This window comes from Arvicola amphibius, chromosome 5 (assembly GCF_903992535.2).
Source record: "Arvicola amphibius chromosome 5, mArvAmp1.2, whole genome shotgun sequence".
In the NCBI taxonomy this organism is placed as follows: domain Eukaryota; kingdom Metazoa; phylum Chordata; class Mammalia; order Rodentia; family Cricetidae; genus Arvicola; species Arvicola amphibius.
Genome location: NC_052051.1, coordinates 13,459,901 through 13,476,254, shown reverse-complemented (window position 1 = coordinate 13,476,254; position 16,354 = coordinate 13,459,901). Strand labels below are relative to the sequence as shown.

Genomic DNA, 16,354 nt, shown 5'->3' with positions numbered 1-16,354 from the left:
AGCCTCTGGACATCCTGGAGTGGGAAACAGGGGCCACTGTCCAGAGTCATTACCATGTGAAGTTGCTATAGAGATAGTGTCTGATGAAACACATCTATCTCCCAGTACCCACAACCTTGGATAATTCCTGCCCACTGAATATGGCCTTGAGCGTGTGATATGCTCTGGCTTAGGGGGAGAAGTCAGGACTGTTAAAGTCTTGAGCGCTGGGGTCTTTCCTCTGGGAATCCTAAGGCCCCTGCACATTGAAGCAACCCAGAAAGAAAGGGACATGGTGAGAGGTCCAGCTGACAGCCAAGGGCTGGTCCACAAATGACCCCCAAGATCCGCTAAACTAGCCCATACAAAGACTCAACCACTGATCCACAAAGTTTGGCCTTAGATAACTGATAGAGAAATCTGATTAGCTGAGCTGTTCCTGAGCTAATTCATGTAGCTGGGTCAAACTAAGGGTCAGTTTGGCTGAGAGGCCCAAGATGACCTCAGCCTCCCTCTGTCTGCAGAGACACGTGGGCTTCCGCTCCCTCCAGTAAGCTGGCATCCTTCTGTGAGCTCTCAGGACTGCGTTCTAGAACAGAAGTTGAAGGCTGAGGACTGGCAGGGTGACTCAGCAGGGAAAGGAGCCCGCCTGTGAGCCTGATTACTTGGGTTCTATTCCTCCATGGTAGAAAGAGAGAACCAAGTCTCTCTCACACACCCACGCTGCCCTCTATACGTATGTCTACCCATGTACGCACACACAAAATGAATATACAAATTAATGTTAAAAAGGTATTTTTTTTTTTTGGTGTGTGTGAAAGATCTCTTAAGCATGAATCTACATAACATCTTTCTACCACTTTCTATTGGGCCAAAGCGAACCACCAGATTCAAGGGTGGGGAAGTGGACTCCAGGTCTCAATAGTTAGCGGGGATAGCGGGGTGGGGGAGGACACATGGATGAACGGACGACATGTACCTGCATTAGCAGGTTTTAAATTCGCAGGTTCATCCTCCTTGGATACGGCCGAATCCATATGGAAAATATGAAGGAAATAACCGCGCCTGCGCTGCATGCATAGCCTTTGTTGCATGCGTAGCGCTTTGTTGCGTGCGTGCTTTCCCCTCAGTGGTGTTCCCTGAACAAGAGAGGGAGACCCCGATTTCCTACCCTCACTTCCCGTGCAGTGTGATCACTGCTCTAGGGATGATTTAGAGTACACGCCAGGATGCGTGAGGCGATATGCCGGCACCACGCCACCTTACACTCCAACGGCTTTGGAGTCTTGGAGCCAATCCCTGTCAGATGCCAAGAGATGGATGTCCTCAGCGGTAGTGCACAGGCAGGAGGGTGTGTGCAGGTACGAGGTTCCCAAATCATGGTCTCGTTCATTCATTTATTCATTTATTCACTTGACACTCGCTGAGGGTCTGTGATATGCTGGGAACACTCAGCCCTGGATAGGAGGACTGTAGAAAGGATCAGCTTGGGTCAGACATGGGCTTGGCTAGTCTTTCCACTGTTCACACCCCCTGACTTTGGGCAACTTCTTGGGCCTGAGTCTGTTCCCTGGTCCATAAAATGGGCCTAGCCACTGTGGTAGCTTCTTGCCAGGATGCAGAATTACCTAGGAGGAAGGTCTCTGGGCGCACCTGTGGAGGATTGTGTTGATTATGTTAATTGAGCTAGGAAAACCCATCTTAATGATGGGTGGGGCCATTCCTGGACTGCACAGGATGGGGAGGGAGTGAAGGAGCGCTAGCTTGCATTCCTCCTTCTCCTGCTACAAGACTGAGGGTACAATGTGACCAGTGCGTCAAGCTCCTGCTGCCTTGCTTTCCTGCTGTGATGGACTGCAAATAGGAATAAACCCTTTCTGGTCTCTTTCTCCCTCCCTTTCTTTCTTCTTTATTTTAGGGCATTTTATCATAGCAAGAAGAAAAGAGATGGCCTGCCTGCCCTGGGGGTTGCTGAGACGGGGCTTCTAGGACCATGTCTTACTTTTTAAAAATTGCTTTTTAAAAATATTTTATTTAATTTCATGTGTATTGGTGTTTTGCCTCCATGTATGTCTTTATGAGGGTGTCAGATCACCTGGAAGTGGAGTTACAGACAGTTATGAGCTGCCAGGTGGGTGCTGGGATTGACCCTGGGTCCTCTGGAAGAGCAGACAGTGATCTTAACCACTGAGCCATCTCTCCATCCCCTAACAATTGCTTTTGTGTATGTGTGTCTGTATGGTGTGTGTGTGTGTGTGTGTGTGTGTGTGTGCGTGCGCGCACACACACACACACACACACGTGCGAGAGAGCATTTGTGGTAGTTCAAATGAGAAGTTCCTCATAAGTCTCAGGTGTGTGAAGACTTGGTGCCCCGTAGGTGGCTGTCTGGAGAGGAATCGGAAGAAGTGGATTTGCTGGAGGCAATGTCACAAAGGCGGACTCAGAGGTTTTGAAGATTCTCATTGTTTTGAGTGCTCTCTGCTTCCTGACTGTGATAGAAACGTTATTCTCAGCTGTTCCTGCAGTCATGCCTCTGCTCGGTCACTGTGGACCTCAACTCTCTGGAACCATTTGCCCAGATCAACCCTTCCTTCTGTAAGCTGTCTTGGTTGTGATGTGTTATCATAGCAACTGAGGAGCAGGCTCTGGGGTGCAGGCACGCACATGCCACAGTGCAACTGTTGAGGGCAGAGGACAACTCTGAGTGTCCCTTCTCACCTCTCATCTTGTTTAAGACAGGGTCACTCATTCATTGCTTCATACACCAAGCTTCTGGGAGTTCTCCTGTCTCTGCCTCTTACCTCACTATGGAATCATGGAGGCTGCACACACATACCTACGTCTGACTTTTCGTGGTTCGAGGGATCTGAACTCAGAGCCTCAAGCTTGCACGGAGAGAGAGCATTTTACCCACGACACCATCTCTTCAGCCCCAAGCCTCACATTTTAGAGGCTCCCCCCCCCCACATCTTTCTCTTTGCTTCCTGGGCGGGGCACTCCCCATGGACAAACCCCAGGGAGCAGGGATCCCAGTGATCTTTTATCAGTGGAAGGATATCTACAGGGCTTGGGGCAAAGTGCTCAGTTAGCACTTGGACCGCCTGAGTGGCCTTTTCTGCATCCTGCCCATCCCCACTCATGCCTATGGCTGTTTCCAGTTTCTCTGTCCGAACAGAAATTCACAAGGGTTGAAGAGGAGCAGGGTTTACCACCCCAACCCTAGCACCCAGCACCCAGCACACAACAGACGCTTACCAAGTCTGAATTCCACCCCCTCTAGGCCCAATGGCTGTCCCTGGCACAGGTGAATTTTTAGCCAAGATCATGACATCTCTGAAGGAGTCTTTCCGAGTCTTTCATGCTGAGGTGATGGTAAGCAGGGGCTGGCAATTATAGATGGTCATCACTGCCCATTGCCGTGTCCACACCCAGTGTCCCAAGTCCCAGCTGTTGTCTTCACAAACCCTCTTATCTCCTCCAGATGCTGCAGGGGGCCCCTGGAGCCTGTGTGATGCCTCATTAGCCTCCAAATGCCATCCCTGTCGCCCCTTGTGGGGGGCTGGCTGGCAGGCCTGGCCTTTAAAACACACAAGTTAATTCCTCCTCTGGCACTGGGCCCCGTGGCGCAGCCCCTCCTCCCTTCCTCACACCTTCCCCTCAGGCCTCGTTGCGGCTCCGCTCCCTGCTAGCTGCGCAGCGAGAACAGACTGTACCTCGCAGTAGCAGCTAAATATAGCCCCGCATCGGCAGAATATTCCTGGCTGGGGAAACGGGCTGGGGCTGGCGGTAGTGCCAGGGTGACTGTGGCAGAGACGCTGGGGTACCGAGGGAAGGTCCAATGCATCCTGGGAAATGTCAGAGCGGACCCTTTCAGACCCAGAGGCTGAGATTCAAACGGCGATTCCATTGGGGCTCCTCCACCTGCCTTGAAAGGAGCCCCCTTTCTGGCTTCCAATAGACGCTCTTTCACTGGCCTTTGGAGTCTCACCTGGGACACCCCTTTCTGAGCACGGGGGTTGTCCCTCAGAAAGTGGAAGTCTCTTTGCTCTCAGAGTCTAACCTTTGACTTGCCTGTCCTTGCCACCTCCTGAGATTCAGTCCTGGCCCTCCTAACCCCCAGTTCCCCAAAGCAAGCATAGTTTTATTCTTGCCTGTGACTATGTAGCTTAGGCTGACCTCAGACTCATAGAGATCCCGGTACCAAGGGCTGTGCTGGACACAACACCCACCCCTTGTCCTCATGACCTCACTGCTCATCCCTAGACATCTCCGTGGCCCTCACTTCATCTGGGTCTGGATGACTCCAAGGTCACAGAAAAGTCTGCTCCAATTCCTACACCTCCATCTAATCCTTCACACTCCTTGCTGGAAGCCATTGCTACCCAGCACCGTGCTCCGGCCAGAGCGCTTATTTTCTGTATTTTTTTCTCCGCTAGAAGCTCCAGAAGCACAGTCTTGGATGACCCTGCTGCTGTCTCCCTAGTGCTTAGTGCACACACTGATCTGTAGCAACTACTCCGTCTGTATCTGAATGAGAACCACAGAGATCTCACCCTGTGTCCCACGAGCTCATGAGTGCAGGGTGAGGGGTATGCTCTAAAGTTGAAGATGCTAAAGAAAAGGGGTGCAGTGAGTTCTTACAAGGGGCAGACATTAGGCAAGCTGGAGCCCCTGATTCCTCCCTTAACCTAGTCTCTGGTAGTCAAGGGAGACTTCAAAAGTCTCAACCATTCTCATAGCTCTGTGTTTATAATTTAGACGGACAGACTAAATTTCCAGAAGTTTATTTTCTTCTTGTCCCTCATAACTCTTGCATAGTTAAAGTTGAATTATTATCTTAAAATATTCATTTATTGCCGGGCAGTGGTGGCGCACGCCTTTAATCCCAGCACTCGGGAGGCAGAGGCAGGCGGACCTCTGAGTTCGAGGCCAGCCTGGTCTACAAGAGCTAGTTCCAGGACAGGCTCTAGAAACTACAGGGAAACCCTGTCTCAAAAAAAATATCCATTTATTTTTATATGTATGAATGCTTGCCTGTGAGTATGTGAACCATGTGCATGCAGTCCCTGCAGAGGCCAGAAGAGGGCGTCAGAAGCCCTGGAACTGGAGTATAGATAGTTGTAAGTAGCCACATGGTGCTGGGAACTGAACTTGGGTCCTCTGGAAGATCAGCCAGTGTTCTTAATTGCTGCACCATCTCTCCACTCCTTTTGTTAGCTTTGCTCCAGACCCTGGGACACATTGGTCAATCCCTCTCCTGTAGATGCCTCTTAACTTACTTCCTCCTGTTTACATGGGAAGCAGCCCTGACCTACATGACTACGGGAGAGTAGGGCAAAGGAGGAATCAGGGACTCCAGCCTGCCTAGTATCTGCTGACCCTTGCAGGATCTCACTGAGCCCTTTCTCTTCAGCATCTCAGCACACGCTCACTCCCAACCCTTCAACTCCAGCCTCCCCAGTAGCCAGGTGTTAAGGAGTCCAAGTAGGTATTGGGCCAAGTACTTTTGACTTTTGTGTTTGGGGGCTCTGTGCTGGACACCTGGGCTCTGGCATCTCTCTGCCTCCAATTCCTGTCTCCTAGCCAAGCTCACTTGCTGCCACCCAAGGGATCTTGTTAAAATGAAAACCTGAACATGTCACTTCCCTGCTCAGAAGTCATCAATGAACCCACAGCGTCGGTGAGGAGGAGGGGACCTGGGCACGGCAATCTGAGGCTGGGGAGTGTAATCTGGAACCTCTAGGCATTATCTGTAGAGATTCCAAATGCATGTGTCCTGTGACCCAGTATTTCTACTTCCTGAAAATTACCCTGCAGATACACTCACACTGGCAGAAAATGATGTATGTGTGAGGTTATTCGTGGAAGCACTGTTCATTGTAGCAAATGATTGGAAACAGGGTACGTGTCCATCAGGAGGGGACGGGTGAAATAAATTTCAGTATATCCATAACAGGCATTAAATAAAAGAATGAGGGCGCTCTTGGCGGACTGATATGGAACCATCTTCAAGATGTATTGTTAAGCAAAGCAGCAAGCTCTGTGTATGGTGTGTCTATAGCTACCTTCCATGTAAAGCAAAGAAGATAAACACACATGCCCTATTTCCTTGTACATGCATAGCACAGCTCTGCAAATATCCACAAGAAAATTACATTGGTTGCCTTGGGGACACAGGCGAGGTGGCTTGGGGACCAGATGAGGTGCAGGATTGCTGCTAAATACTCATTTGAACTTTTTGAATTTTGAACCCTGAGATGTTCTATCTATTTTCAAAATGACTTAATGTTTTTCAAGCGAAGGAGTCTAAGATTGTCCAGGCTGCACACACCAGCCATTTGCTACCTGTGGGGCTGCGGCGGCTGGGGACAGGGAGTGGAGCACTTTCTTCTAAGCGTTTCTTTAATGTTTGAATGTTTTCCTGAAATGTACTGCTTTTGCAAGGAGGTAAGAATAATGAAGATATTATGTGCAAGAGAACACAATTAAACTGAGCTCCTAGACTACATCCCTCCCTCTCCTCCCCAAACCAAACAAAACAAACACATGAACAAAAAAACCAAAGCCAGATCCATCACGCACACCCCCACACATTGCCCTTAGAATCAACTTGAGCTCCTGAGCCCTGCCAGCCTGGACACATTGTCTGCCCATGTCCCCACCCCTAGCTTTCACCTGCACCATGCCCTCTCCATGGGTGCTTTCCCTTGCCTCTCTACCTATGTTTCCTTGTTGGATTCGTCAAATCCTAATTGTGCCAGTGAATGCCTACCCCACGCCTACAGTCCCATGGGCCACACATGGCATCTGATGGCTGCCCTGAGGCTGATGTCGTGGCTTCTTCCTATGCCTGGGCGGTGAAATGTCCTGCTGGAATCCTTGTCAGCAGTTCTTCCTGGTTGTGTGACTTCAGCTTAGTCATCTGCCTCTCTGAGCCACTGAGCTGCTGTCTTCTCTCTCCCAGGGACCTCAGAGACTCATCACCACCTAAGCTCGGAGTGAGGGAAGCTGGGGATGGTGGGGGCTGCGTTGTTGCTCGGTGGTGCATGTGCGTGTGTGGGGGGGGGTAAAGAAGGAAGTGTCACTTCATCTTTCCATCAAGTCAACAGCTGCTATGGGAGCAGAGCTCAATACACACCTGAAAGGAGCTCCTCCAAGTTCACACTTGGGACCCCAGAGCACACCCGGATGACAAGGGGGCCAAGTTCAGACATGTGAGGTCCTTACAGGGTATAGACAGCTGTGCCTCCTGCCTTTCCTTTTTCCTCCTCTTCTTACAGAAGACTCCGCCCACTTTCCCATGCTCTCTGTCTTCTTGCATGGCTGCCCACCCTCCCGCATCCCCAGAGTCTCCTGGAACCCAAGACGCCTGCCTTCACATTCTCTGTGCTTCCTCAGCGCAGCTGGGTCAGCAGGCTTGACGATCCACCATGGGTTCTACCTCTCTGGCCCCGCCCCCTGCCCCAGCCCCAATCCTCACCTGTCTTGGGGTCCACTGTGAAGTGATGCTCGCCGTCTAGCACGCTGTACACCAGTCGGGCGCTGCTGCCATAAGTGGGGTCATCCGCATCAGAGGCCATCACCTGCATCACAGACGTGCCTGGGCCCGGGGGACCAAGCAAGACAATGGTCATACAGTGGTCACCTGGAGCTCTGTGGCCCTGTCCCTTCCCCACCCTAGGGAAATCATGAGAGGGGAGACCCTTGGGGAATCTACCGGAGGTCGTTGGTCAGCCACTTCACAGTTCTGTCCTTACACGGAGGCCCAACTTGCTTCCCGACCTATGGCCTTCGTAGGGACACACATGACCATGGGGTTATATCTGTATTTAAGTACCCCTTGGTTCCCAGAGGTAGGACTAGTAAGGGAATCCCAGTTTCTCTTCCAAAATGGGCAGAATGCCAGCCCTTGGTCTGCAGGGCAAGTGGGAGGGTGGATTTGATCTTCCCACTGCTGTGCTGCTAAGGGCAGTCCCTCAAAGGCAGAAGCAGAGGAACAGTCATTATCTCCATAGTCATGAGGCACAGTCAGAGTTGGAACTAGAAAGCACGCCCCCGGGGGGCTTTTAGTCACTCCAGCCCCTCTGGATTCATTTTGGACTCTGCCACCTGTCTTCCATCTCTGCAGCAGCAAAGAGAGTGGAAACTCCAACCAGCCCACCAGGCCTCAGAGGCTGGCAGGAGGATGGCAGCGGCTGGCTTCCCTTTGGAAACTGGTAAGCCGTGGCCATGATGCCCTCTTGCCCCTCCCCCTGATGCCCAGACAGCACTGCCCCCGTCAAGTCACACACACTTTTCCTCATGCTCTGCACGTAGGCTGCTGGGGAGAGCATAAATTGGATAAAAGTCCATCAAACAGCGGCAATTAAGTTATTGATTTTCGACGCTGCCTCATTAAACTGGGAGCTTCTCTCGGCCTGTCCCAGAGATGGCTCTAATTTGACATCATGTTCAATTTGATGAAAGCAGGGCTTGGGACGTGAGGCTGGACCAGTGGGGGAAGGGCAGACAGAAAGACCATGGGAACCTTTCCAGAAAAAAAAAAATTTTAAAAAGGGATAGGAGGAGGTGAAACATCTAGAGAGAGCTTTGGGTGATCAGGACATGGCCCAAAGGGGAAGTGGCAGAGGCCCTATGTCTGGGTGGTGTCCTCAGCTGGATGCCCTGTTGGGATCTGGGTCAGACCCTCCTGAGGCTAAGCCGGGCTCTCTGGGCCAGCAGCCTGGCCTGCTGGGAGGGGAGGCCAGTTCACTGCTTGGCTAATGAGGGAGTCAGGAAGTGCTAGTGCAGCAATTCTGCAGAGCCCAGCCCGCTGCCCGCCTCTCCGGCCTCCATCATTCCAGACAGACACACGTATTTTTTTTTCACTCCTTTGCATTTCTCATTTTCCTCTCTGGGTTCCCCTCCCAGCCGAAGCCTCCTGAGTGGGCCCTGCAATGCGCCTCTCTTTGTCAGCTACAGCTCCCTGCCAACCACATCCAAGTTGCCCTAAGAAGTCGAAGAGAGAGGACAAGCCCTTCCCTATGATGCTGATGACCATGGGTTGCCAACTCAGGGCCAAGGGCACAGTCCTGGTTACAGAGGAGGGATGCAATGACTTCCTGTTGAGCATCTACTGCATATGGAGGCACAAGCCTCTTATCCCATCTAAGTCCATATGGCATCTCAGACATGCATGACATGGTGGAGTTTGAACACAGGACCACACTGCCAAAGTCCTTTTGAGTGTCAACACAGGCGCAGTGACTTTGGGGAAAGTGGTCTACTGTGCTGAGCCTTAACCACTGATGGACCTTGATGTGAGACATGCCATGAACTCCTCTGTGCCTCAGCACCCTCCTAAGCTCTTGAGATCTTGTTGAGAATACAAACCATTTTGTTTCAGAACCAAGAACAGCACCCAGCAGATGCTAAGACCCCCATTAACTGCAGGTCGCTGTCTCGGGAGGCCACCTCAGGCTGTGTATAGTGGTGCAGCCAGGTCTCCCTCACAGAGACTGGAGAAGGATACACGAGGTGTCAGGCTTGAGATGGGTGCTCGGTAAACAGGGCTGCTGTAACCGTTCCGAGTCAGAGCCACCCTGTCTCCTCCCTGCCTGTTCGTTCCATTCCACCAACAAGTCACAATGCTGGGCTGAGTGACTCCCTGGGGACATGGCTGAGCTCACTCTCTCTTTCCCTGACTGCATCCCAGGGATTCCCTCAGGGATGCCAGCATCATTTCCCCAATCCGGGATTCTTTATGGCAGCCATTCCAGTTAATGCCTACACACGAGGATGGTGAAGGGTCAGTGATTCACCGTGGCCCTGACTTTCTTACACCACACCCCCTTCCCACCAGTCAGAAGTTCCCCAGAACTGGCAGACAGAAGAGTGCTGGGCTGGAGGTAGCTGTAAGGTCACCTTGGGGTTATCCCTAAGGTCAACGGCCATAGCTTCTGCCAAGCAGCTTACAAAGCACCATCATGCTTCTTCTGTCTCTCAGACCACGTGTTAACTGTGGCACTGACGCAGGGGTGGCTGGGGAGCAAATCTCGCTCTCTGGATTTTGTGTAAGCGCTCACACCGTGCCCCAGCATCAAACCACCGACGTGGTGTCAAATGGCCCACAGAATTTCTAAAAATCAGTGTGTAGCTCTCGTGAGTGGCAACCCATGGCCATATTTATTACTCAACAACAGTGGTAGCATTACACACACAGAATAATTACTTCATACCACCTACTGTGCTGTGAGCTCTTTACATACATCATCACATGTATGTAAAGCCACACAAAAGCCTTGCATTTAGACCTGTTAAGATCTCCAGAACCAGATCATCAACAGCGTGATTCCAGCACTCAAAGGGCCGAGACAGGGAGTTACCCTGAGTCTGAGGCCGGATCAGGCTACAGAGTGAGGTCCCATTTCAAGAAATAAACAAAAAAACTCGCTTTACAGATGAGTCAACTAAGATTGAGTTGGGTGATAAACCTCTTTGCCTCTTAGTGCTTCCGTTTCCTCATTTGGGCGGCAGAATTTAAGAGTACTTTCTGCCCAGTTGGGATCCCATCGAGAACTCAGATCGCCGTGTTCAGCACCAAGGACAGTTCAACCCAAGTTCAACAGGCCTGCACACCGTGAGGCAGGATTTAAACCCAGAATGGATCTATGTCCAAACTCATGTGTTCTGCCATCCAGGTAGAAGGAAGGGATTGATAGAAGTTGAGATAAATCGGTAAACAGAAGAGGGAAGACTCTGAGGAAGCAGAAGGGAGGAAAGAGGAGAGGAAGATGGGAGTGGGATTCAGGTTTTTCAAGTCAACCTGTCCCAGACAGGTCAGCCTGGGGAGAAGGGAGGGCTGCTGTCCAAGGTGCTGCCTCGGTCCTCCTGCTAGAGAGCTGCTTAAGCGCCTAAGTCAAGCACTGGACTAGGAAGGGCCACCTGCCTGATTCTTGTATAAACGGTATCTCAGGGCTCAGGTATTCATGTGGAATGTTAAATATGGGAAGTCTGGTCCCTAGAGAGCACAGACTCAGCCTGGCCGCCCATTAGAATCCTCTGGGAGCTTTAAAATAAAACCGACACGGAGCCTCATCCCTGGACCAATTAAATAGGACTTTGCGGGCGAAGCCCAGGCAAGGGCATTTTTTACAAGCTCCCTGCAGGACTCAGAATGGGTGAACCATGGACCTCACCCCTGACTGAACCAGGAAGGAAACTGAGTAAGAGCAAGGCTCAATGACATCCTGAGGTCATTTCTCCAGTACACAGTAGAGAGCAATTCCAGCCCATACCTTCCTGGCCAGGATGTCACTCTCCAGACACACTGGACCTGCACTGAAAGTGACATCAAAAAGAACAGCAAATCTGCCTTGTTGTACCCCTAGGTCCTCAAAGCTCTTCCCTGCTGAGGTCAATGAGAGAAGTGGGACCTTCTAAGGGACGATGTCCCTCACACTTCCACAGAGTGTAGGTAGGCTCTGGCACCACATCCCAGTGTGTCCTCACCCTTACATGCCAAGCAAGTCTTCCTTCTGTTTGGCCTGTTTCCCTCTGTGTAATTTGAGACTCTGGGGTTTAGAGGTGATGGATTTAAGAGGCTAGTGGGCCAAATATGTTGTGTGTGCTTCTCTGGGGCTCATTTTCTGGTCTCTGGCCAGCCAGGAGGCAGTTAGGGCTATGTTCTTGGCCCCAGTAGAAGAGCCCTGGACACCAACACCAGAGAGAGGGGACCCAACTGTGATTCATCTCTGATTTATCCCAATGGCTCTGATGTCATTCATTCTGGCTAGTCTGTTAACACAGGCTGTCCATGGGGTACAGGAGGTCCCACCCAGCAGGCTCCTGGAGAAGGTGGTCTGTGTGGGGTAGAGCTAGACGCTGCTCTCATTTCAGTTCTTCCCTAGGTACCCCACATGGCTGCAGGAACCCCACCTCAGAGGGTTCCCATCTGTAAAGAGTCCATGATATTTTATCCCTCATGCATCCAGGTTGTGGAGACCCCTTAATGAGATTAAAGAGATTAAGTGCTTTGGCAAAGCTCAGAGTCCTCCCCTTGCTGAGGCAACCAAGTGTCATTATTATGAAGATGTTTCTAATTGTCATCTTGCAGCTTCTTCTTACCTCCTCTGCTACCCTGCTGGGCCTGGGGATACCCTGGGCTCACATTTAACTTCTCCAACATTTATAAAAACAGAATCCCACCCCCTGCTGCTGCTAGCACCACGTCGAACGCTTTCTATGAAAATTTAAAAACCACTTGTCGAGTCCCTGGGAACACTCAGATTACACTGGAAACAAACCCCTTCTCCAACTCCGCCCTCCTGCCTCCTCTCAGCTCCCTCTTGGATCATCACTTATAATGTGGGCTGGCTGGGCTGGTCCTGACCTTGCTTCTAGCTGCCCAGCTGGGGTGCCCTAATGTGGATGAATGATCCACAGGGGACACCCGGCTTTGGCTGCAAGGCAAAGGGAGGTTGCAGCATAGAGGAGGAGGCCAGTTCAGGGACCAGCAACAGGGGAGGTGACACAGAAGAGGAGGGGCAGGAAAGTGGGTCAGGAGGGAGAGATGAGGGATGGATACTTAGAGACCAAAACTGGAACAGCCGCTGTGGCAGAAAGAGGTAGAAACAAGACACGCGGTAAGCTAGAGTCACAGAAAGAGTCAAATGGAATAGAGGTGGCACTACACAGGAACCGGGTGGGGCGAGGGCGATGTGATGTGATGCAAAGGACAGAAGGGTGAGGTCTCACCTTACAAGGTGAGGGACTCACCAGGAGGTGGTGGCGCATGCCTTTAATCCCAGCACTTGGGAGGCAGAGGCAGGCAAATCTCTGTGAGTTCGAGACCAGCCTGGTCTACAAAGCGAGTTCCAGGACAGCCAGAACTGTTACACAGAGAAACCCTATCTCGAAAAACCAGAGGTGAAGGACCCTTTTGCAGAGTTTTTGAACATGCTTCCCTCACCCCATCTTCCCTTATGGATCCCAGTCACTGTCTTGTACATTTAGGCAAAGCCTTGTGTGTATCTAATATGGTCCCCCACCACCGCCCAAGAACTTTCCTGATACCCCACACTAAAGCCCACAAGATCTTATGTCTGCTCAGCACGCAGTGAGGCCGTCACCATGGAGTCAGTGGCCTTGTTTGTTTGGGATACTGATGATGTCACTATCTGCAACAACCATCTGGCCAGTGGCAGAGGGCAAATGTGCTAAATGGGGGAGGGCAGGGGTTGATATAGAGTGTCTTCTTTTGTCTCTATTCACTATTAAGTTTTGAGACAAAAAAATAAAGGTTTCTCTCTCATGGATCCTGGAGCCTCACCAATTCAGCTAGACTAGCTGACTAGCAAGCCATGGGGATACTCCTGTCCCTGCAATCCCCAGGACTTGGGAGGTAGAACCTTGGTTCTGGGTTTTCCATGAGTGGTGGGGATCCAAACTCCAGTGCCCATGCTTGCATTGCAAACACTTGACGGGCTGAGCCGTCTCCTATAATTCACCTGCGTTCACTCACTCAGCACCTATAAGGCCCCAGCGTGGTAGACCCCTCAGGGAAGGATGGCGGTTTTATCAGCTTTGCACTGGGTGCCATGTTGGCCCAGGGTCTAACACAGAGACAGTGTTCATGTTGAATGGGTTGTTCCTATTTTATTTATTTAGTTTTAGTTTTAAATTTTATTCATTTTTCAGTCTGATTACAGGGGATGCTCAGTTTAAGCATCCTCTCCACTCCTGCTTAGAGACTTAGCTGGGGTCATCCATGAGGATTCCTGGGAAGTTCCCTAGTGCCATGTTTTTCATTAGCCTGTTAATGGCTCCCTCAATCAAGACACTGCTTTCCTTTTTCTCCCTCTCTGTCCTTCCCCCTTCTTGAGCATCCTGTTCCCTCATGTTCTCCTCCTCCCTCCTCTCCTCCCCTCCTCCTCCCTTTCCACCCTTCCTTCTCTCCACCTAATTTTCTCAGAAGGTCTTGTTTGTTTCCCCTTCCCAGGGGGATCCACATATGTCTCTCTTAGGGTTCTCCTTGCTACCTAGCTTCTCTGGGATCATGGACTATAGGCTGGTTATCCTTTGCTTTATGTCTAATATCCACTTATGAGTGAGTACATACCATGGTTGTCTATCTGGGTTTGGGTACCTCTTTCAGGATGGTTATGTCATCATAGAACCTTCAGCCAGCAACTGATGGAAGCAGATGCAGAGATCCACAGCTAAGCGCTGTGCCTAGTACCGGGGACCAGCCCAAGAGAGGGAGGAGCGATAATATGAGCAAAGGGGTCAAGACTATGATGGGGATACCTACAGAAACAGCTAACCTGAATTAGTGAGAGCTCACTGACTCTGGACTGATAGCAGGGGAACTTGCATAGGACCAAACTAGACCCCCTGAATGTGGGGGACAGTTGTGAGGCTTGGGCAGTCTGTGGGTCCACTAGCAGTGGGACCAGGATTTATCAATAGTCCTTGAACTGACATCTAGAAGCACACATCTCAGCCTTGATATAGGGAGGGAGGGCCTGGGTCCTGCCTCAAAGTAAAGTATCAGACTTTGTTGACTCTCCATGGGAAGCCTTACCCTTTCTGAGGAATGGATGCGGGTAGGGGGGAGGGTAGAGTGGGAGAAAGGGGAGGGAGTGGAAAGGGGAATAGCTATGTAAAATGAGAAAAGATTGTATTAAAAAGTTCTTAATAAAAAAAAAAGTACTCATTTTTATGTGTGTGGTGCACACTGTGGGGATTCATGTGTGTCGTGGCCAGCATGCCTGTGGAGGCCAAAGGACAACTTTGTGGAGCTGGTTTTCTCCGTCTGTCTTTACATGGATCCCAGAGCCAGAGCTCGGGTCATCAGGCCTCCTCAGCAAGCGCCTTACCTGCTGGGCCACCTTGCCAGCCTTTGAGTAGCTGTTGATGGGAGAGCCAAGGGTGCATGGGCACGCTCCTCCCTGTCCAGATTACCTGGGGTCCCTGGGGGCCAACTCTGAAGGGCAGGGCCCCCTCTCTGCCACCTGTCCCCACCAGAGACCTCCTGCTCCACTGTCCCTCCAGCGGGGAGTAAGAGCTAGTGCTGTTGCTAGGCAAGAACATGTGGCACATATAGATCTTCCTGGACTTTAATTAAAAACATCTTTAGAAGTCATCTCTGCCGAGGCCAGCGATTGATTCCTGGCTTGGGCCCGAGGGCTGCTGAGCCACACTCTCTCTGGCTGTAGATGGGACAAGTGGAAACCCTCAGCCTCCTGCAAACGGTCCTCTCGGGAACCACCCTGTCTCCTGCCTTCCTCTTTTCCTGTACCGCCCACTCAAGCCCCAGATTTGGAAGACAGAGCGCATGCGCGCATCATGCATACCCTTACACTTTTATTTCCACTCTGCCCTCGGGCCTCGGGTTCCTCGGCTGCAAAATGGGGGTGTCAGCACTTAGAAGGGAGCCCACGGAGGATGAGGCGAAATGCGTGGTGTGAGAACAATTTCCGGTGGTAAAGCACTGAGAAAGGAAGGGGCGTGTCTGTTCCCCTGAAGAGAGCGCGGGCTGCTGAGTCCAGAAACGAAGAGTTCTGGTTCCAAGTTCTGTCTCAGCCCCGACGACAAGCCACTTTATCTCTCACTGCATTTACTTCCTCGTCAGCAGAATGAAGACAGTAACACCTGCCCTGCTTATTGTCGGGATTGGAGGATAAAGGCAAATCGCTCTGTGAAAGCAGTGTTAGCTGATAGCTATTATTTACCGAATATCCCAAGAAGCGCCGGTTGTACTGCAAAACAGGCTCTTCGACCCATTAGAGATGCAGCTCACAGGGAACGGGAGCCAAGGGAATGGGACTGTAGCAGAGGCCTGCGGCGTCCACACTCGATTGCACTCCAATCCCATGGTCCAGCCACCAGTTCCACTGTGCTGTACACCATATCCCCCACCCTAACCTCACAGCAGACATCACTAATCTATTGTGGCACTCCCTTCTGCTGAGCCCAAATGAAACCGTCAGACTCTCCAGTCACTACCAATTGATCCAGGTAGTTGCAAGAGAGGAAACTGCCTCATCGCTGTTCTGAGGTTGGGATGATGGCGTTTGTCTGTGCACCCTGCACAGCCAGAGCAGGTGTGAAGTGGGCACCAGGAATCCAAAGTGTCTGCTCACTTTCTATCTAGCAAACATTAGCTATGTTCTTGTCCTCAGATGACTCATTACAGGCTTTTGGAGTCAAGCACACTGGACGCCATGCACAGAGCGGGTGTTAATAAACACTGGTGGGTTTCATTGTTCTTTGCATTTCCTGCAGGGCCCAGAATAAAGTAGTGGCTAAGAAGCACTGATTGAATATAGCTTTGCATTTTTTTCCTTCTTTTTTTGTTTCTTCTTCTTCTTCATTTTTTTTTCTGAGACAG

At 51.1% G+C, this 16,354-nt stretch overlaps 1 protein-coding gene across 1 annotated transcript in view; it reads right to left on the bottom strand.

Annotated features, from left to right (window-relative positions):
- Window positions 1–16,354, bottom strand: part of Cdh22 (cadherin 22) — a 66,122-nt gene that overhangs the window by 35,332 nt on the left and 14,436 nt on the right. Inside the window, exon 3 of the mRNA XM_038331699.1 lies at window positions 7,463–7,582. Within this exon, the coding sequence (XP_038187627.1) occupies window positions 7,463–7,582 (120 nt within the window). The remainder of the gene's footprint in view (window positions 1–7,462; window positions 7,583–16,354) is intronic.